At 39.9% G+C, this 22,854-nt stretch overlaps 1 protein-coding gene across 3 annotated transcripts in view; it reads right to left on the bottom strand.

Moving 5' to 3' along the window:
* Positions 1-22,854, bottom strand: part of LYRM1 (LYR motif containing 1) — a 39,477-nt gene that overhangs the window by 3,709 nt on the left and 12,914 nt on the right. For all 3 annotated transcript variants that reach the window (XM_042240506.2, XM_042240505.1, XM_027961573.2), the window contains 2 exons: positions 4,514-4,672; positions 503-595 (listed from right to left, as the gene is read on the bottom strand). In XM_042240506.2, the coding sequence (XP_042096440.1) occupies positions 503-595; positions 4,514-4,672 (252 nt within the window). The remainder of the gene's footprint in view (positions 1-502; positions 596-4,513; positions 4,673-22,854) is intronic.

Genomic DNA, 22,854 nt, shown 5'->3' with positions numbered 1-22,854 from the left:
TGTAGTAGTTGCAGCTCAAAGGCTCTAGAGTGAGGGCTCAGTAGTTGTGATGTACGAGCTTAGCTGCCTTGTGGCATGTAGAATATTCCTGGATCAAGGATTGAACCTATGTCCCCCACATTGGCAGGTGGATCCTTAACCACTGGGAAACCAGGGAAATCCTGAATTTTATATTTTATTAACAATAAACCTGTTTTTTTAAAATAATAGAAATAAAAATCTTTCCAAAGAAAAGGTAAAAGTTAGAAAACTATATAAATGTGAGCTGGATTTCCTTTCCATCTAGGGGAAAGTTTTACAAGTAGGAGAAGTCAGGCATTCATTGACATTTTAGCTTGTTGTAATGGGTTGGTGGCCAGGCAAGCATAACTTATTTCCAACAGGCCTCCTTCAGGGGCTCTAGGCTTTTCGGCAAACACGAGCCCTCCTGGTATATATTCTTGGAAATAACTAGGTTGACAAGGATAGGTACACACCACATGTTAACTGAAGTCACACTTACTGGCCTTGGATAAGGAATCTGGTAATGTAGTCCAATTTCAATCCTGGCTGTGCATTCATCTATACACTGTTTAATCAGGTCTGTGTCTGTGAGCTATTAAAAGGGAAAAAGAGGTGAGATTGTTAGCGTCTTTCCAAGGCTACATAAAGTAGAGGTGCATATTTTCTTAAACTTTTTCAGTTCATCAGCCACTAAATTAAATATTGGTCATTTGAAATATCAAAAACAATTTAAGATTTCCTGTGGATTAAACTTTAAAAAATCATTTAGCTAATATAAGCACATAGTAAAATAATTCAAATGATACAAAAGGATATAATATAAAACAAAATCATCTTCTTCTTCTTCCTGTCTCTCAATTTCCCTTCTCAGAGACAATGATCACACGTTTGTTTGTTTTTCCAGGGATATTCTATGCATATATAAGTATACTTCTATAAGACCTAGTAGTTTTTCTTATAAAAATGAAACCTCTGAACCCTGCTTTTTCACAAACAACTTGAAGTTCCTTCTATATTTACACATATAGAGCTGCTTCATTCTTTTTAACAGTTGCACAAAATACCAACATATGACTGAATTATAATTTAACCAATCTTCCACCAATGGACATTTAGGTTATTTCCAATCTTTTGCCATTTTAAACAATGGATCTTGTATTTTTAACTCTTACAGATAGTCCCTGCAGATTCAAATTACTCTCTAAGAGGTTATACCAATTTATATTCCTATGAACAATCCATGAATTATATTCCTACCAACAAAGAACGAGAGTGCTTCTTCATACCCTCCCCATGTTGATCAAGTGTTTCAGCAACTGCTGTCTAGACACACCCTGAGTAAGATATTGGAGAATGATCCACCTTCTATTTTGAACTGTAAACTGTTTGCTCATTACTGAGAAGAAGAAATGATGTTTGAAATTTCCAAACAGTTAAACTGTGGTAGTCCAATTTCAAGTAAAGGAATAAAAAGTTCATTCTGAAAACAGAAAGCCAGGGAGTAGATGAGGAGACAATGTTTCGAGGATGGAAAATGAGTCAACACATGACTCTACCAAGAGTCTGAAAGTGGGCTTCAAAGCAGAGGTGGGTTGCATCAGCCCCAGATGACACCCACAGTGAAGCCTGGGCTACCATGACTTGCAAATTCCAAGGGCGTTCCTGTCCTGTGGTACCTCTTGGAGCACAGAAAAGTTCTAGGACCTGCAATGCATAAAAAAAAAAAACCACAGCTGAGCCCCCTGGGACAGAGGCTCAGCTTTCTGACCTCTGTATTTCTCAGAAGCTATTCTTCTGCTTGTCTACCTTGGGGGTAGATTTCCATGTTCTCATTTGCCTATTGGGATTCAGAGCAATTAATAAAATACATTTGAGTTATTATTAAGCTCTTATAGCAAGTGAGGTTACAGGAGACTACTTAGGTCTACATGAGGGATTAGGGAGAAAGAAGCCCCTAATAAAGATATGGGGACTGAGGGCTTCTAGGGCTCCAGCTGTCCATTTAAACAAGCTGGATTAGAGTTCTCCAAATTCAGTCATTCAGAGGCGCCTGTGTGATTTTGTCATCTCCACAACTACCTATACTAATATTAAACTTTCTCTTTAAATGGACTCTGTTAAGTACAGTACTTTCAAAATTATATGATATTATGTTTCCTTTCTAAAACATGGTAAAACAGTACATATTTTTAAATGACAAACCCATGTACCTCCCCCAACACAACAACATTATCTCATTTATGTCCTAGCACATACACCTCTCTCTGGCTCATACTACACTGGGCCAATTCAAGCAGAGGCAAATGAAGAATTATTATTACCTTAACTGCAAGCTCAAAGGGTATTGAGTAGTCCTTAGGTGATTGAACCTGCAAAGCTTTACTGGTCATATACTACTATGATATCCCCATCCCCAGGTTAGACACTGTGAGGCCATGGTACCTGCCTTCAACTATCAAGGATGGTACCTGTGCAGAACAAATCTGACACATGAAGCTACAGAAAAGGCACAATGGTACATAATCAACAGGGCAATGACTGCAGACTGCTATACAGGAATTCAGAGTAGGTGGTCATCATGGGGTTGGTTGAGGGCAGAAGACTTGAGGAAGACTTCCTGGAGAAGATCAATTGAATCAAAGTATTTGTAAGTGCTCATTAATTTAGTGACAACCACAGACAGGGCCATGAGATACACTAGAAAGGTATAAGAAACTGTCTATGTGCTCAAGGAACTGACAATCTGGTTAAGGAGACCATACCAACATAAATGAAACAAATAAGTAAAAAACTTATGACTGTCTAATTAGGGAAAGGTATAGGTCAGTGGTCTACAAAGTTTTTGATCATCTACTTCTTTCAATAAAAAAACTTCTGAGCCCTGAGAATTCCACAGTGGTTCAGTGGTTAGGACTTTCACTGCCGTGTCCCAGGGAACTAAGGTCCTACAAGCCACACAGTGCGGCAAAAAAAAAAAATCCTGAGCCCATATCCATAGCTTCCATATGTGTATTTATAAATTTATTAAACTATTAATAATCAATAATATATATATAATAGACATTTTTAAAGGAGCAATAAAAATAAATAGAAACAGCACTTACAATATTTTATTTCTATTTCTCAAAGGACTGTTCAGGACCTCAAAGGGTACACACACACTGATGTGGTATGCATGGTCTATACTAAAATCAGAAAAAGTTTGGGGAAGTTGGAGGATGGTCAGAAGAGAGGAAAGGAGTTTCACAAGCAGGTTGGTATTAAAAGCATGTAGGCTTCAGGGATTATAAGAGAAGGATATTATAGATTGGGAGGGTTTCTCAGGTAGCACTTAACCCCAGTGGTAATTTTACACTTCTTTCCATCTAACTCTGAAACATCTTTCAGGGACCCTGTCTTGGTTTTCCTCAGTTAGATCCCTGATGTCTAGTCTGATGTTTGGAACATGGTAGACACTCAGCAACTTGTTGAATAAAAGAACGACAGCAAAGGGTCACAAAGTAGTGCAGAAATGGGAAATGGGCAAAATGGGAAAGGGAGGTGTTCTTGTGGAAAGATGAATTCTGCTTTGGGCTATTATGCTTGTGGTGAGTTCCTACAGGTGGCTGATGAGAGACCAAGACATGGGATCTGGAGCCATGGTCTTTGGGCCTCAGTATGGAGGGGTGACCTTTAGAGGACTCTTATAGCTGGTAGGAGAGTGTGTGAAAAAGGGCAGAAAGGAGACTGAGACAGGGGTCAGAGAGGGAAAAGCAAAGAGAGTAGATTGTCAGGAAGTTTCACAAAGTGAACAGTGACAACACTGAATCCATGAGATCAACAAGAAAGAGGCAAGGAAAGTCAGGAGCTGAAAACGTCTTTCCACGCTTACAGCCAGACAGTCTTCCCAAGAGCTGACAGATAATACTTTATGGTTTGTCAAATCAAGCCTCTTAGATGGTTTTTGGCTCCCTGGTATTTGGGTTCAGCTAGCTAATGGAGGCACTATTTTACTCAATTCTGAGGTCCCAAAGGGCAAAGCCTCTCTGTTAGCCAAAGAGGCTTGAGTTCAAAGGTAAGTTATAAAGGGAACTTTTGCCTTAATCCTATTCTCTTTCCTCTTTATACTTGGAGACTCTGAATAGCTTATGAATTGAAAAAACCAAACACAACTCTGAGCACTTCCTGTGGGAGTGACCGACAACAGGCACAGTGTGTGAGGAGCCGATTCTACCCTGAAAATTCTCACTGGACTGATTTAGGTCACCTGGCTCACGCAGTCTTCTGAGGATGCTGAGCCACTTACCAGCTGGACTGAAACTTGAAGAAAGTGAAGACAGAAACCCAGGCTGGCCTCTGTTTTCCAGTGGTTGGGTAAGCCAGCTAGGTTGTGCCTCTGGCCCCTTCTTGCTCCACATTCTGTCCCTCTAATTTGTGCTGCTCAGTCCTCTCAACTATAGGATAGAAAAGAAATGAACAAACACCACAAGAATTGCTCTCCTCCTTGCAATATCCAACGGGGCCTACTTACATTTTTGTTTTTTTGGAACAGCGTTCTGGCTTCATTTAATATGTACTGTTTTTCTTTAATGGTGTCTTCCATCTGCCCTGATGCAGCCTGCCATTTCCTCGCAAGCCTGAAAATTCTGCGGTAGAGGCCAAGAACTTCTTGTCGTGTTGCCATTGTCATCTTCCGACCCACCAAAATAGAAGGGAGGATAATTTGCATAAAAATTCACTTTGACAGTAGGCAGTACAGCAGCTGTACATTTTAAATAATCAAGCTCTTTAATTAGTCTAGAAAATAACTGCTCTTTCTCAACAGATATGTTTGGTAACATTGCCAGAATGGTGCTGTATGAATATCAGCAATCTCTTAGATAGCCTTGTGCATCATCCCTTAGTTGAAGGTTGTTCAACCTTGCTGTTTGCCATGATGACTATTTTTATGAATATGACAAATCAAAAATACACATTTAATGTTCTTTAAACCAGTATATTCTTTCCCAGAATATCTTAGAAATGATGCTTTTACTGTATATGCTGGTAAAATTACATTACTAACTTGAGTGCACAGGAGAAGGCACATTTTGAATAACTGAATTTTCTAGTTATGTGAGAACTTGAGTTAAATGCAGGGGTGGTAAACTGAAGTGCCTCTGGGGCCTAGCAGGCAACAAAATGAGGAAATTTGGCTAGTGGAGACAGTGGCCAACTAGAGATATGCCCCCTTGAAACAGAACAGTTCTACTCAGTCCCAGCCAGCTATTCTTGTGTAGAATTGAGGTCCTAAGGGTGCCAGATTTCCTGACAGCTTAACAATAGGTGGCAGTCAAGATGTTTAAAATAAGAAATTTCAAAAAACACAGTATTTATTTTTGAAAATGCAAGTACCAAGAGGGCCAAATAAAATGAGTCTGCAGGCTCAATTCCACTTGTCAGGTTGCAATCTTTTTTAGTTCATCATAATCTTGTTGAAAATATTTCTCAAAATTGTTGGCCTACTTCCTTCCTTCCTTGTCCACATAAGAACTGTATAATAAATACAACTGAAAATCTTTCTGATGACTGAAGATCTTGTGGCCCCTCTTGAGTTTTCACTCTGAAATACATCAGTTTTAATTTCAGAGGCTTTGGCCAAGGGAAGCAACCCAAGTATATTCCTGAAAGCTAGCAGTATTTTTAAATATTAAATTCCTGTTAAAGTCATTTTTATTATAAAATTTTTCAGATCTAGAAAATATATAGTTAATAACATAATTAACCATCATATATTCTTAAATAACCTTAAAGAGTAAATTATTTATATAGTCAAAACCCCATTGTACCCCTTCCAAATCAAATTTCCTCTCCTCTCCCCTAGAAGGAATCACTATCCTGAATTAGTTTGCCTTTCTCACATACTGGGCTTCCCTGATAGCTCAGTTGGTAGAAGAATCCACTTGCAATGCAGGAGACCCTGGTTCGATCCCTGGGTCAGATCTGCTGGAGAAGGGACAGGCTACCCACTCCAGTATCCTGGCCTAGAGAATTCCATGGACTGTATAGTCCATGGGGTCACAAAGAGTCAGACACGACTGAGTGCTACTTTATGCTTAACATAATATTGCTTAGCCAGTTAAAATTTATATATATATGAGGTATTATATCCTTCCACTTGCCTTTTTTGCTCATACTTGTACAATTCATCCATATCCTGTAGCTGTGGTTCATATATTCTAACTACTGCAATTCAGTCCACTGCATGAAGCTATCCCAACATACTTGTCTATTCTCCTACTGATGAATGTTGAATTTTTTCCCCCTTCCCTCTCTTTTTTACTTTGCAAAAACTTCTGCCTATTTTTTGAAAATAATTTTATTTATTTCTTTATGGTGTGCTGGGTCTTTGTTGCTGTGTGGGCTTTTCTCTAGACTGGCAAATGGGGGCTACTCTCTAGTTGTGGTTCCCGAGCTTCTCATCTCGTGGCTTCTCTTGTTCTGGAGCACTGGCTCCAGAGCACACAGTCTTCAATAGTTGCAGCCTGTGGGCTCAGTAGTTTTAGCTCCCAGGCTCTTGAGCATGGCTCAGTAGTTCTGGTGCACAGGCTTAGTTGCTCTACTGCATGTAGGATCTTCCTGGACCAGGGATCAAACCCGTTATCTCCTGCACTGGCAGGTGGACTCTATCACTGAGCCACCAGGGAAGCCCCAGCCAATTTCCTTACTGTTAACTTCTATATCTAAAAGAAATTCAGGGATCTTGGGCAAGATGGCACAGTGGGAAGACCCTGAGCTCACCTCTACAGGCACACCAAAATTGCAACTATTGATGAGAAAGCCTGGACTATAACAGAAAAGATCTCCTACAACTAAATATATAAAGAAGGAACACAATGAAATGGGTAGGAGGGGTGGAGCTGTGGTATAGTCAAGATCCATACCCCTAAGTGGATGACCCACAAACAGAAGAATAATTACAAGTGCAGAAGTTCTCAAGAAGCAATAGCTACAAGCTCCACATCAGGTTCCTCAGGTTGGGAGTCTGGCACAAGGAAGAAAGGCCGCTAGAATGATTGGCTTTGAAAGTCAGAGAGGCTTACTTTTTAGAGATCCAGAGAGTGGTGGGATATAGAGACTGTTCTTAAAGGGTACATACAGACTTTCACACGGGCAGAAGCATTTAAGTGAAGGAGCCTAGGCAGACCCACATGCTGATCTTTAAGAGTCTTCTGGAGAGACAAGAGGCAACTGGAGCTCATCCTGGAGTCATAGAAACTGATGGAAAGTGTTTTGGGGAGCTCATTTCACCACGTGGACCTATTGCTGGCAAGAGTCACTTTGGAATTCTTCCTTTAGCTTATTAGACATCAACCAGACATCACCAACCTGTCTGGGATGTCTCAGGCCAAGTAGCTAGTTGAGCAGAGACACACCTCACCAACCACCAAACAAGCTGCCTTAAGACTCCTTGAACCCACAGCCATCTCAGGACATGGTTCTATCCACAAAAGGGCCAGGAACTTGCCCCACACACCACACACACTAGCCCCAGGACTTCCAACACCCTGTGGCCTACCCTGAAGGGACATTTGGACTTAGCTCTGCCTACCAGTGCGGCAACACTAGCCTCAGGACCACTACACTACAGCCCTGAAGCCTGCCATGGCGGGACCCAACCCACCTACCATCAAGCTGGTACCAGGCGCAGAATCCCTAGGCTACCACCACCAAGCCAGTATCAGCTCTGAGACATGTTGGGACCTTTAGAGCCAGCTGCCCCAGGATCAGGCCTCATCTACCAGCAGCCAACACAAGCTTTGGGACACCCTGTGCCCTGTAGCCAGCTGTGTCAGGAATCAGCTGCACCTATCAACAGGTAGATGCTAGACTGGGGAACCATGACTCTGCGAACACCCACCCTAGAACCTGGCTTTAGCCACCAGTGAGCCAGCATTAGCCCTGCAGCCCCTCATGATTTTATAGCCAGCTGTCTCGTGACCCAGTCCCACCAATCAGCAGTTGGCAGTATCAGAACAAGTCAGGGCCTAACTAGCAGTTAGACAAGGGGCCAGCCATGCCTACCAGACTGCCCAAAGCAGTCAGCCCACCATAACTGAAGGACCCATGCAGTCCACCTAGTGGGTACCCCTTGAGCATATAGTTGTGATGACCAGATAAGAGTATGGTGGAGGAATAGAATGTTTCCTACAAAAGACCATTTTTCCAAGGTCGGGAAATGAAATCAATCTACCAGATATATAGACATAAAAATGGCAAATTAGGCAAAATTAGGTGATAGAGGAACATGTTCCAAATGAAGGAATAAGATAAAACCCTAGAAGAAAAACTAAGTGAAACAGAAATAGGCATTTACCCAATAAAGAGATCAAGGTAATAAACATAAACATGATCAAAGAACATGGGAAAAAAGTAGATAAACAGACTGAGAAATTAGACGTTTTTAACAGAGAGAAAATATAGAGTTAGAAAATATAAAGAAAACCAAATAGAGATGAAGAGTATAATAACTGAAATAAAAGACACAGTAAAGTAAATCACTGAAGGTGAACAGAAAAAAGAAGAATAAAAAGAAATCCAGGAGACATTCAGGAAAACAACAAGCACACTAACATTGACAAAAAAAGGGTCCTAGAAGAAGAGAGAGAGAGAGAAAGGGGCAGAGAACATATCTGAAGACATAAGAGCTGAAAATTCCTCTAGCATGGGCAAGGAACCAGACGTACAGGTCCAGAAAGCACAGAGTCCCAAATAGGATCAACCCAAGGAAGGCCACACAAAGACACACTGCAATTAAAATGGCAAAATTTAAAGATAAAGAGAGAATATTAAAAGCAGCAAGGGAAAACTAGCAAGTTACCTACAAGGAAACTCCCATCAGACTATCAACTGACTTTTCAACAGAAACTCTGCAGGCCAGAAAGGAGTGGCATAATAATATGTTAGTGTTTTGAGGGATGAATGGGAAAAACCTACAGCCAAGAATATTCTACCTGGAAAGATTTTCATTCAGATTTGATGGAAAGATTAAAAATTTTATAAAGAAGCAAAAGCTAAAAGGGTTCAGCACCACCCAAAACAGTTTAGAAGATGTTAAGAGAACTTCTCTAAGTGGAAAAAAAAGGCCACAACGAGAAACATAAAAATTACAAAAGGTAAAAAGCTCACTGGTAAAGGCAAATATATAGTAAAGGTAGTAAATCAACTATATACAAAGCTAGTAGGAAGGTTAAAAGACAAAAGGAATAAACTCATCTATATTTGCAATAAGTACATAGTTCAGTTCAGTCGCTCAGTCATGTCCGACTCTTTGCAACCCCATGAATCGCAGCACGCCAGGCCTCCCTGTCCATCACCAACTCCCAGAGGTCACTCAGACTCACGTCCATCAAGTCAGTGATACCATCCAGCCATCTCATCCTTTGTCGTCCCCTTCTCCTCCTGCCCACAATACCTCCCAGCATCAAAGTCTTTTCCAATGAGTCAACTCTTCGCATGAGGTGGCCAAAGTACTGGAGTTTCAGCTTCAGCATCATTCCTTCCAATGAAATCCCAGGGCTGATCTCCTTCAGAATGGACTGGTTGGATCATCTTGCAGTCCAAGGGACTCTCAAGAGTCTTCTCCAACACCACACTTCAAAAGCATCAATTCCTCAGCGCTCAGCCTTCTTCACAGTCCAACTCTCACATCCATACATGACTACTGGAAAACACATAGCCTTGACTAGACGGACCTTAGATGGCAAAGTAATGTCTCTGCTTTTGAATATGCTATCTAGGTTGGTCATAGCTTTCCTTCCAAGGAGTAAGCGTCTTTTAATTTCATGGCTGCAGTCACCATCTGCAGTGATTTTAGAGCCCCCAAAAATAAAGTCTGACACTGTTTCCCCATCTATTTCCCATGAAGTGATGGGACCGGATGCCATGATCTTCGTTTTCTGAATGTTGAGCTTTAAGCCAACTTTTTCACTCTCCTCTTTCACTTTCATCAAGAGGATCTTCAGTTCCTCTTCACTTTCTGCCTTAAGGGTGGTGTCATCTGCATATCTGAGGTTATTGATATTTCTCCTGGCAATCTTGATTCCAGCTTGTGTTTCTTCCAATCCAGCGTTTCTCATGATGTACTCTGCATACAAGTTAAATAAGCAGGGTGACAGTATACAGCCCTATTTGGAACCAGTCTGTTGTTCCATGTCCAGTTCTAACTGTTGTTTCCTGACCTGCATACAGATTTCTCAAGAGGCAGGTCAGGTGGTCTGGTATTCCCATCTCTTTCAGAATTTTCCACAGTTTATTGTGATCCACACAGTCAAAGGCTTTGGCATAGTCAATAAAGCAGAAATAGATGTTTTTTGGGAACTCTCTTGCTTTTTTGATGATCCAGCGGATGTTGGCAATTTCATCTGTGGCTCCTCTGCTTTTTCTAAAACCAGCTTGAACATCTCGAAGTTCATGGTTCACGTTCTGTTGAAGCCTGGCTTGGAGAATTTTGAGCATTACTTTACTAGCGTGTGAGATGAGTGTAATTGTGCGGTAGTTTGAGCATTCTTTGGCATTGCCTTTCTTTGGGATTGGAATGAAAACTGACCTTTCCAGTCTTGTGGCCACTGCTGAGTTTTCCAAATTTGCTGGCATATTGAGTGCAGCACTTTCACAGCATCATCTTCCAGGATTTGAAACAGCTCAACTGGAATTCCATCACCTCCACTACCTTTGTTCATAGTGATGCTTTCTAAGACCCACTTGACTTCACATTCCAGGATGTCTGGCTCTAGATGAGTGATCACACCATTGTGATTATCTGGGTCTTGAAGATCTTTTTTGTACAGTTCTTCTGTGTATTCTTGCCACCTCTTCTTAATATCTTCTGCTTCTGTTAGGTCCATACCATTTCTGTCCTTTATCGAGCCCATCTTTGCATGAAATGTTTCCTTGGTATCTCTAATTTTCTTGAAGAGATCTCTAGTCTTTCCCATTCTGTTCTTTTCCTCTATTTCTTTGCATTGAACGCTGAAGAAGGCTTTCTTATCTCTTCTTGCTATTCTTTGGAATTCTGCATTCAGATGCTTAAATCTTTCCTTTTCTCCTTTGCTTTTCACTTCTCTTCTTTTCACAGCTATTTGTAAGGCCTCCTGAGACAGCCATTTTGCTTTTTTGCATTTCTTTTCCATGGGGATGGTCTTGATCCCTGTCTCCTGTACAATGTCATGAACCTCATTCCATAGTTCATCAGGCACTCTATCTAACAGATCTAGGCCCTTAAATCTATTTCTCACTTCCACTGTATAATCATAAGGGATTTGATTTAGGTCATACCTGAATGGTCTAGTGGTTTTCCCTACTTTCTTCAATTTAAGTCTGAATTTGGTAATAAGGAGTTCATGATCTGAGCCACAGTCAGCTCCCAGTCTTGTTTTTGCTGACTGTATAGAGTTTCTCCATCTTTGGCTGCAAAGAATATAATCAATCTGATTTCGGTGTTGGCCATCTGGTGATGTCCATGTGTAGAGTCTTCTCTTGTGTTGTTGGAAGAGGGTGTTTGCTATGACTAGTGCATTTTCTTGGCAAAACTCTATTAGTCTTTGCCCTGCTTCATTCCACATTCCAGGGCCAAATTTGCCTGTTACTCCAGGTGTTTCTTGACTTCCTACTTTTGCATTCCAGTCCCCTATAATGAAAAGGATATCTTTTTTGGGTGTTAGTTCTAAAAGGTCTTATAGGTCTTCATAGAACTGTTCAACTTCAGCTTCTTCAGTGTTACTGGTTGGGGCATAGACTTGGATTACCGTGATATTGAATGGTTTGCCTTGGATACGAACAGAGATCATTCTGTCATTTTTGAGATTGCATCCAAGTACTGCATTTCGGACTCTTTTGTTGACCATGATGGCTACTCCATTTCTTCTGAGGGATTCCTGCCTGCAGTGGTAGATATAATGGTCATCTGAGTTAAATTCACCCATTCCAGTCCACTTGAGTTCATTGATTCCTAGAATGTCGATGTTCACTCTTGCCATCTCCTGTTTGACCACTTCCAATTTGCCTTGATTCATGGACCTGACATTCCAGGTTCCTATGAAATATTGCTCTTTACAGCATCAGACCCTGCTTCTATCACCAGTCACATCCATAGCTGGGTACTGTTTTTGCTTTGGCTCCATCCCTTCATTCTTTCTAGAGTTCTTTCTGCACTGATCTCCTGTAGCATATTGGGCACCTACCGACCTGGGGAGTTCCTCTTTCAGTATCCTACCATTTTGCCTTTTCATACTGTTCATGGGGTTCTCAAGGCAAGAATACTGAAGTGGTTTGCCATTCCCTTCTCCAGTGGACCACATTCTGTCAGACCTCTCCACCATGACCCGCCCATCTTGGGTTGCCCCACGAGCATGGCTTAGTTTCAGTGAGTTAGACAAGGCTGTGGTCCTAGTGTGATTAGATTGACTAGTTTTCTGTGAGTATGGTTTCAGTGTGTCTGCCCTCTGACGCCCTCTTGCAAACCCTACCATCTTACTTAGGTTTCTTTTACCTTGGGCGTGGGGTATCTCTTCAGGGATATACAAAACAAAAGTTGTAAAATATAATGTCAAAAACAGTAATCATCAGGGAGGGAAGTAAAAGTGCAGGATTATTAAATGCATCTGAAATTAAAAGATCAGCAATTTTAAAAAATTAATTTATTTTAATTGGAGGCTAATTACTTTACAATATTGTAGTGGTTTTTGCCATATATTGACATGAATCAGCCATGGGTGTACACGTGTTCTCCATCCTGAAACCCCCTCCCACCTCCTTCCCCATCCCATCCCTCAGGGTCATCCCAGTGCACCAGCCCTGAGAACCCTGTCTCATGTATCAAACCTGGACTGGCGATCTATTCCACAAATGATTATATACATGTTTTAATACTATCCTCTCAAATCATCCCACCTTTGCCTTCTCCCACAGAGTCCAAAAGTCTGTTCTTTATATCTGTGTCTGTTTTGCCATCTTGTATACAGGGTCATCGTTACGATCTTTCTAAATTCCATATATATACATTAATATACTGTATTGGTGTTTTTCTTTCTGACTTACTGCACTCTGTATAATAGGTTTCAGTTTCATCCACCTCATTAGAACTGATTCAAATGCATTCTTTTTAATAGCTGAGTAATATTCCATTGTGTATATGTATCATCACAGCTTTCTTATCCATTCATCTGGTGGTAGACATCTAGGTTGCTTCCATGTCCTGGCTACTATAAACAGTGCTGTGATGAACACTGGGGTACATGTGGCTCTTTTAATTCTGGTTTCCTCACTGTGTATGCCCAGCAGTGGGATTGCTGGGTCGTATGGCAGTTCTATTTCCAGTTTTTTAAGGAATCTCCACACTGTTCTCCATAGTGGCTGTACTAGTTTGCATTCCCACCAACAGTGTAAGAGGGTTTCCTTTTCTCTGCACCCTCTCCAGCGTTTGTTTGTAGACTTTTGGATAGCAGCCATTCTGACTGGTGTGAAATGGTACCTCATTGTGGTTTTGATTTGCATTTCTCTGATAATGAGTGATGTTGAGCATCTTTTCATGTGTTTGTTAGCCATCTGTATGTCTTCTTTGGAGAAATGTCTGTTTAGTTCTTTGGCCCATTTTTTGATTGGGTCGTTTAATTTTCTGGAATTGAGCTGCAGGAGCTGCTTGTATATTTTTGAGATTAACTCTTGGTCAGTTGCTTTGTTTGCTATTATTTTCTCCCATTCTGAAGGTTGTCTTTTCACCTTGCTTATAGTTTTGTTCATTGTACAAAAGCTTTTAAGTTTAATTAGGTCCCATTTGTTTATTTTTGCTTTTATTTCCATTACTCTGGGGGGTGGGGGGGTGGGTCATAGAGGATCCTGCTGTGGTTTATGTCGGAGAGTGTTTTACCTCTGTTTTCCTCTAGGAGTTTTACAGTTTCTGGTCTTAAATTTAGATCTTTAATCCAAAGATCAGCAATTTAAAATAATCATGTGTGTGTACACACACACACAGATATGTGTGTGTGTGTGTATATATATATATATGTATACACACACACATATTTATGGCTATACATAAACCTATATTGCACATATATATATTTATATACACACATGATATTTTTTAATACCCAGAGATAAATGAAAACAAATACACAAAGATCCAAAATCTATGGGAGGCAGCAAAAGTAGCTGTAAGAGGGAAGTTTATAGTGATACAAGCTTACCCCAGGAAACAAGAATAATATCAAACAACCTAATCTTATACCTAAAGGAAGGAATTAGAAAAAGAACAAACAAACCCCAAAGTTAGTGGAAGGAAAGAGATAATAAAGATCAGAGCAGGTGTTTCCCTGATGGTTCAGTGGTTAAGAATCTGCCTGCCAATGTAGAGGACACAGGTCTGATTTCTGCTCTGAGGAGATCCCATATGCAGTGTAGCAACTAAGTTCATGTGCCACAACTACTGAGTCAGCACTCTAGAGCCTGTGAGTCACAACTACTGAGCCCATGAGCTGCAACTATAGAAGCCCATGTGCCTAGAGCCCATACTCTGCAACAAGAGAAGCCACCACTGAGAAGCCTGCACACAGCAACTAGAACCCAGCATGGCGGAAAATAAATAAATAAATCTGAAAAAATCTCAAGAGAGCAGAAATTAAAAAAAAAAAATTGAAAAGTCAATGAAACCAACAGATTTCTTTTTTAAAGAAAAACAAAATTGATAAATCTTTAGCTAGACTCATGAAGAGAAAAAGAGAAGGCCCAAATCAAAAAAATCAGAAATTAACAAGGAAGAGTTACAGTCAGTTACAAGTTACAGAGTTATAAGTGATTACTAGGAATGACTATATGCCAATAAAATGGACAACAGAAAAAAAATGGAGAAAATCTTAGAAATGTACAATATGCCAAGACCAAACCAGGAAAAAATTAGAAAATATGAACAGTTCAATTACCAGTAATGAAATTGAATCATAATTTAAAAATTCCCAATAAACAAAAGTCTAGGACCAGAGGGCTTCACAGGTGAATTCTATCAAACATTTAGAGAAGAGTTAACACCTATCTTTCTCAAGCTATTCCAAAAAATTTTGGAGGAAGGAACACTTCCTAACTCATTCTATGAGGCCCCTCGCATCATCCTGATCCAAAACCAAACAAAGACATAACAACAACAAAAAAAATTACAGGCCTGTATCACTGATGAACATAGATGCAAAAATCCTCAACAAATTATTAGCAAACAAAATCCAGTGATACACTAGAAGGGTAATACACCATGATCAAGTGGGATTTATCAATATCTGCAAATCAATGTGATACCCTACAATAACAAATTGAAAAATTAAAAACCAAAGGACCATCTCAATAGATGTAGAAAGAGCTTTTGACAAAATTCAACATCCACTTATGATTAAAGCTTCCCAGAAAGTGGGCACAGAGGCGATATCCCTCAAAATAATAAACACCATATATGACAAAATAACATATTCAATGGTGAAAAGCTGAAAGCATTACCTCTATGCTTGTGATGAGGAACAAGACAAGGATGCCCATTCTCTCAACATAGTTTTGGCAGTCCTAGCCACAGCAATCAGAGAAGAAAAATAAAAGGAATCCAAATTTTAAAGGAAGAAGTAAAACTGTCACTGTCTGAAGATGGCATGATACGACACATAAAAAATTCCAAAGATCCCACCAGAAAACTACTAGAGCTTATCAATAAATTCAGTAGAGCTGCAGGATACAAAATTAACATATAGAAACCTGCTGCATTTGTCTCTACTAACAACAAACTATCAGAGAAATCAACTAAATAATTCTATTCATCATCATGTCAAAAAAATAAAATACCTCAAAATAAACCTACTAAGGAGGTAGACTTCCCTGGTGGCTCAGACGGTTAAGCGTCTGTCTACAGTGTGGGAGACCCGGGTTCAATCCCTGGGTCGGGAAGATCCCCTGGAGAAGGAAATGGCAATCCACTCCAGTACTATTGCCTGGAAAATCCCATCAACAGAGGAGCCTAGTAGGCAGGCTACAGTCCATGGGGTCGCAAAGAGTCAGACATGACTGAGCAATTTTACTTTACTTTCAAGGAGGTAGAAGATATCTTGGACAGGAAGAATTAATATTGTTAAAATTATAATACTACTTAAGGCAATCTACAAATACAATGCAATCCCTGTCAAAATACTGATGGCACTGTTCACAGAACTAGGACAAATATTTAAAATTTTGTATAGAAACACAAAAGACTCTGAATAGCCAAAATGTCTTTAGAAAGAACAGAGCTGGCTCCCTGACTTCAGACTATACTACAAAGTTATGCTTATCATAACAGTATCATACATCACTCATGAAGATAAACTTAAAATAGGTTAAAGAACTAAATGAAAGACTGAAAGCCCTAATACTCCTAGAAAACACAGATAGAACATTCTGACATAAATTGTGGCAATTTTTCTTGACTTGTCTTCTAAGACAAAGGAAACAAAAGCAAAACTAAACAAAATTGGGCCTAATTAAACTTAAAAGCTTTTTTACAACAAATGAAACCACTGACAAAATGAAAAAACAACCTACTGAGTGGGAGAAAATATTTGTAAATAATATGACTGATAAGAGGTTAATATCCAAAAATATAGAGAGAGTTCATACAATTAAATATCAATAAAAACAACCTGATTAAAAAATGGGCAGAAGACCCAAATAGAAGTTTTTCTGAAGAAGACATACACATGGCCACCATCACATGAAAAGACACTCAGCATCAGTAATCATCAGTAATCCCTGGCAGCTCACAAGGTACGGAATTTGCCTGCAATGCAGGAGACGCAGGATTGATCCCTGGGTCAGGAAGATCCCCTGGAGAAGGAAATGGGTACCCACTCTAGTATTCTTGCCTAGAGAACTCCATGGACAGATGAGCTTGGCAGTCTACAGTCCACAGGGTTGCAAAGAGTCAGACGTGACTGAGTGACTAACACTCAGCCTAATCATCAGAAATATGCAAATCAAAACCATAATGAGATATTACTTCACACCTGTCAGACGGCTATCATCAAAAAGAAGATAAGTAATAAATATTGGGGACGACATGGAGGAAAGGGAAAAGTTGGTAGGAACATACCCTGGTATAGCCACTATGGAAAACCTATGGAGGTTCCTTGAAAGCTAAAAATGGAACTACCATCAGTTCAGTTCAGTTCCACAGTCATGTCCGACTCTTTGCAACCCCATGGACTGCAGTATGCCAGGCTTCCCTGTCCTTCACCATCTCCTGGAGCTTGCTCAAACTCATGTCCACTGAGTCAGTGATGCCATCCAGCCATCTCATCCTCTGTTGTCCCCTTCTCTGCCTCCCTTCAATCTTTCCCAGCCTCGGGGTCTCTTCCAATGAGTCAGTTCTTCATATCAGGTGGCCAAAGTATTGGAGTTTCAGCTTTAGTATCAGTCCTTCCAGTGAATATTCAGGACTGATTTTCTGAATCAGTCCAAGGGACTCTCAAGAGTCTTCTCCAACACCACAGTTTAAAAGCATCAATTTTTCAGGGCTCAGCTCTCTCTATAGTCCAACTCTCACATCCATACATGACTACTAGAAAAATCATAGCTTTGACTAGACAAACTTTATGTCAGCAAAGTAATGTTCCTGCTGTCTATGTTGGTCATTGCTTTTTTTCCAAGGAGCAAGTATCTTTTAATTTCATGGCTGCACTCACCATCTGCAGTGAATTTGGAGCCCAGCAAAATAAAATCTGTCACTGTTTCCATTGTTTCCCCAACTATTTGCAAGAAATGATGAGACTGGATGCCGTATTAGTTTTCTGAATGTTGACTTTTAAGCCAAAATTTTCACTCTTCTCGTTCACTTTATCAAGAGGCTCTTTAGTTCCTCTTCTCTTTCTGCCAAAAGGGTGGTGTCATCTGTGTATCTGAGGTTATTGACATTTCTCTCAGCAATCTTGATTCCAGCTTGTGCTTCATCCAGCCTGGCATTTCTCATGATGTACTCTGCATATAAGTTAAATAAACAGGGTGACAATATACAGCCTTGATGTACTCTTTTCCCAATTAGGAACCAGTCTGTTGTTCTATATCTGGTTCTAACTGTTGCTTCTTGACCTGCATACCAGTTTCTCAGGAGGCAGGTAAGGTGGTCTGGCATTCCCATCTCTTGAAGAACTTTCCACAGTTTGTTGTGATCCACACAGTCAAAGGCTTTGGCATAGTCAGTAAAGCAGATTTTTTTTGGAACTCCCTTGCTTTTTGGTTTTTTGATGATCCAGTGTTGGCAATCTGATCTCTGGTTCCTATGCCTTTTCTAAATCCAGCTTGAATATCTGGAAGTTCACAGTCTGCATACTGTTTAAGCCTGGCTTGGAGAATTGTGAGCATTATTTTGCTAGTGTGTGAGATGAGTGCAATTGTGCAGTAGTTTGAACATTCTTTGGCATTGCCTTTCTTTGGGATTGGAATGAAAACTGACCTTTTCCAGTCCTGTGGCCACTGCTGAGTTTTTCAAATTTGCTCTCATATTGAGTGCAGCACTTTCACAGCATCATTTTTTAGGATTTGAAATAGCTCAACTGGAATTCCATCACCTCTACTACCTTTGTTCGTAGTGATGTTTCCTAAGGCCCACTTGACTTCACACTCCAGGATGTCTGGCTCTAGGTTATCTGGGTCAAGAAGATCTTTTCTATATAGTTCTTCTGTGTATTCTTGCCTTATGACCCAGCAATTCTACTTCTGGGTATGTATCTGGGAAAAACAGTAGTTCAAAAAGATAAATGCACCCAATGTTCATAACATCATTATTTATAAGACAAGATAGGGAAGTAACCTAAGTGTCTGTCAACAGATGAATGGATAAAGAAGATGTAATATACACAATGTAATACTACTTGCCATAAAAAGAATGAAATTCTGCCATTTGCAACAACATGAATGGACCTAGAGGGTATTGTACTTAGTGAGATAAATCAGACAGAGAAAGATAAATACTCTATGTTATCACTTATATATGGAATCTAAAAAAAAAAAAGAAATGAATGAATTAAACAAACAGACTCACAGATATAGAGAATGAACTATTGGTTACCAGTGGGGAGGCAGTGGGGCATCAGAGAGGTAGGGGATTAAAAGCACAAACTATGAAGTATAAAATCAGTAAGCTACCTGGATATATTATATAGCACAGGGGTTAGAGTCAATATTTTATAACAATTTTAAACAGAGTATAATCTATAATAATTTTGAATCATTATGTTGAACATCTGAAACTGATATTATAAATCAACAATACCTCAATTTAAAAAATGATTTAAAAAAGAAATTCAAAGAAGATAGGAAAAGAAAGCTCACTACTGGAGGGCTGTGATTAGTCAGATTTAGGAGAATGAATACTATATTTGCCTTTAAAACAAATTAGCAGGCTGGGAAGATGAGGATTTGGCAAGTGAGTAGCAAGACCAGGCAGTGGTACACCTCATTAGGAGTCCAGGACTTTTCTCAAACAGGTCATCTGTTGAGAAATATGCTGCTCATTGCCCTTTGAGAACAAGACCCATTTCGAACCCAAGGTAATACATGGAGATTCCACACTTTAGGTTGGTCCTAAGCTTATGAGGATTTAGGCAGCTAAAGAAAGCAGATGGGAGCTGGAAGGAGCTGTGTTATCTAGAAATTCTGAAGGAATTCACCTGAGAGAGAATGTCTGAATGGCTCCACCTCCTACTTATCCTGACATTGATGAGCTTTCTTAAGCAATGAGGAATAAATCATGGCTTAACCATTTCTTCAAATGGTTAAGAAATCACTACTTCACCCAAATACAAACATTAAAAGGGCTAAAGTTATATCCATTATACCTGATATTCATTTTGACATGGACTATGCTGTGCTATTATGTGGCCTGCAAAAATATAAAGCATTTTATATTCTAGAAATAATTTATTTTGGAAGCACATTTTTATAATGGTCTGATCTTGTTTTTAGAAAATGAAAGCGCAGTAAGTGATGGGTCCGATTTCCGTGAACAAATGGGTATATTGTTTCAGTACAGTATTTAGTCCTTGTGCATTTCTAGTTGGTGCTTTTTGGGAAATGGGTCATGTGTACCACTTCACTACATAAAGGAGAGCATTCTTAAGTTTTATCCACAGAAGACTTATCCCCCAAGCCCCTAGCATGAAAGAAGGCTCTTAAGAGTTGAGGGGAGAAGAAAAGGCTGTGATTTTATTTTTTTCCTCTTTCTATACCTCACTGCTTGGTAGCATCTTTCCTGAAAGGCTAGACCTTGACCTTCCAGGAAAGATGACCTTGAATCAGGTTAGAGTGTTAAGTGTCAACATGAAGAATTCACACTTGGCAGCATCAACTGTTTTTCAAGTATTACCTAAAAGTCAGCTTATGTACTTGTACAGAGTAGAATATGTAGCTAGGCTTCTTGAGATTTTCAGAATGACAGTACCTTTTAAGGAATTAAGAGGGCTTCCTGAAAGTCATAAAAAAATGAGAAAGCAAAATATGTCTTCCTTATACAAAGAACCTTGGAAAATATTTTGTTAACATGTAGCTTAATGTCATGAAACGAACGAAATTGGAGAAGGTAGAGGCAGAGCTGTGTTGAGTATTAGTCGACTTTCTTACCTTAATTTTGAAGGATCCCTACTCACTAAATGTTATTCATAGTTCTTACTACAAAAATCATTAACTTATTTTTTAAAGTAGATTTTCTTACTTTGGAGGATCAGGAATAAGTCGACCTTCTTATATTTATGATATGACAGTGAAAAAAAATTTTTTTTAATATACTCAGAGGCTATTTTCGGAGAAGGCAGTGGCACCCCACTCCAGTACCCTTGCCTGGAAAATCCCATGGATGGAGGAGCCTGGTAGGCTGCAGTCCACGCTAAGGGTCAGACACGACTGAGCGACTTCCCTTTCACTTTTCACTTTCATGCATTGGAGAAGGAAATGGCAACCCACTCCAGTGTTCTTGCCTGGAGAATCCCAGGGACGGGGGAGCCTGGTGGTGAGAGAGTCATTTCCTAGGCAGGTTGATAAGAAGTTTAGGGGTCCCCAAGGAGAGAGGGGTCTAGAATTCTCAAGGAGGAAGAAAGGACAAAGTTTTTTTCCTTCTCTACATTCCTTAGGATTATATAACAACAATGTATTATGCCTGAGGACAGTCTTTGGATTAAACCTTCTGGCTAATTCTGTTATCTTAAAATGTAAATTATGGGAGTAGGTCTGGTGAGGTCTTTACAACCTCCAGACATTCTTTGGATTCATTGGAGAGTATATAAACTCATTGCTAACACTAATAAGGGGGTACTCTTTCTACCCCCTTCTGATGCCTATGTCAAAAACTTTCTCTATCTCCTTTATACTTTAATAAAAACTTTATTACACAAAAGCTCTAAGTGAGCAAGCCTCATCTCTGGCCCCGGATTGAATTTTTCTCCTCCCGCGTCGTGATTCAACAACAACCTTTCAGTGGGCTGCCGTCTATGGGGTCGCACAGAGTCGGACACGACTGAAGTGACTTAGCAGCAGCAGCATGCTGTGCTATACTTAGTCGCTTAGTCGTGTCCGCCTCTGTACAACCCCATGCACTGTATCCGCCAGGTTCCTCCATCCATGGGGATTCTCCAGGCAAGAAGAATACTGGAGTGGGTTGCCATGCCCTCCTCCTGGGGGTCTTCTCAACCCAGGGATCGAACCCAGGTCTCCCGCATCACAGGCGGATTCTTTACCAGCTGAGCTACCAGGGAAGCCCAACATCCGTTACACCTCACAGGAAAAAACACTTAAAAGGAATTCATACAAATTAAGAGAGATTATCATGCATTATGGCTAATCATAATGAAAACTCATAGAATTGATGATGTTTTCCTGGTAAAGAAACAGGTTTCTGAGTTTCTGGCTATCCTTAAAACTCCATGGTTTCATACAAAAATACATGAGTCAGTTCCTGTGAGGAGCAGAGTCTGCAACAAACTTCTATTCACAACTGCTTCACTTCCCTGTCATTAACAGATTAAACTTCCTTGACTGCACAATACCAAAAGAGGAAGGTAAAGGCGATCTGGCATATTAAAACAGCAGCAGCCTTCTCCAAAGTCTGACTTTCATTTCTTTCTTTCAACTACTCTAAGAACCACAGCTTCATACTTTAACTGATCATACTATATATATCTGATACACAAGCCTTACCATTACAATACTTGAGGTAACAAGCAGAACTAACAACTCGTATTTAATAGGACCATTTTCAAAACACTTTAATGTTTAAGTGTTTTGAAAACTAATCCTGGCACTTCCCTGGTGATACATACAGTGATTGGGAATCTGCCTCCCAATGCAGAGGAAGCTGATTTGATCCTTGGTCAGGGAACTAAAATCCCACATGCCTAGGGGCAACTGCTGAGCCCTTGTGCTGTGCTCTACAAGAGGGTCACATGCTGCAAAAAACCCTAATCCTGAAAGGGAAATAAGTGATGTCTCCCTTTCCAACACTAGGTGACCCAGAAAAGTTAAGTCCAAAAGATTTCCACAGACAGACTAAGCTGTACTACGTACTATTAACAAGTGGGTGTTACAAAGCTTGTGATTCTAGAAAAAAAATCAGCCATGTAAGTAAAAAAAAAAAAAAAAAATTAAGCTATTTTCTTTTTGGTTTATATTTCTATTCCTAGAAAGGAACGTATTTAGGAAAAGTGCCTTTTCCCTAAGAGTTTTCCTCCTTTTGGATTTAATGGCTTGAAACCAACGTTTACTCCTCTAATTATCAATTATCTGTCACTATTGATGCAGGGCTAAATCAGCCCTTATCCTTCTTCACTAGTATCAGGGGTTGAT

The sequence above is a fragment of the Ovis aries genome, chromosome 24, assembly GCF_016772045.2.
Source record: "Ovis aries strain OAR_USU_Benz2616 breed Rambouillet chromosome 24, ARS-UI_Ramb_v3.0, whole genome shotgun sequence".
Taxonomy (NCBI): Eukaryota; Metazoa; Chordata; class Mammalia; order Artiodactyla; family Bovidae; genus Ovis; species Ovis aries.
This window is presented reverse-complemented; position numbering and strand designations above follow the sequence as displayed.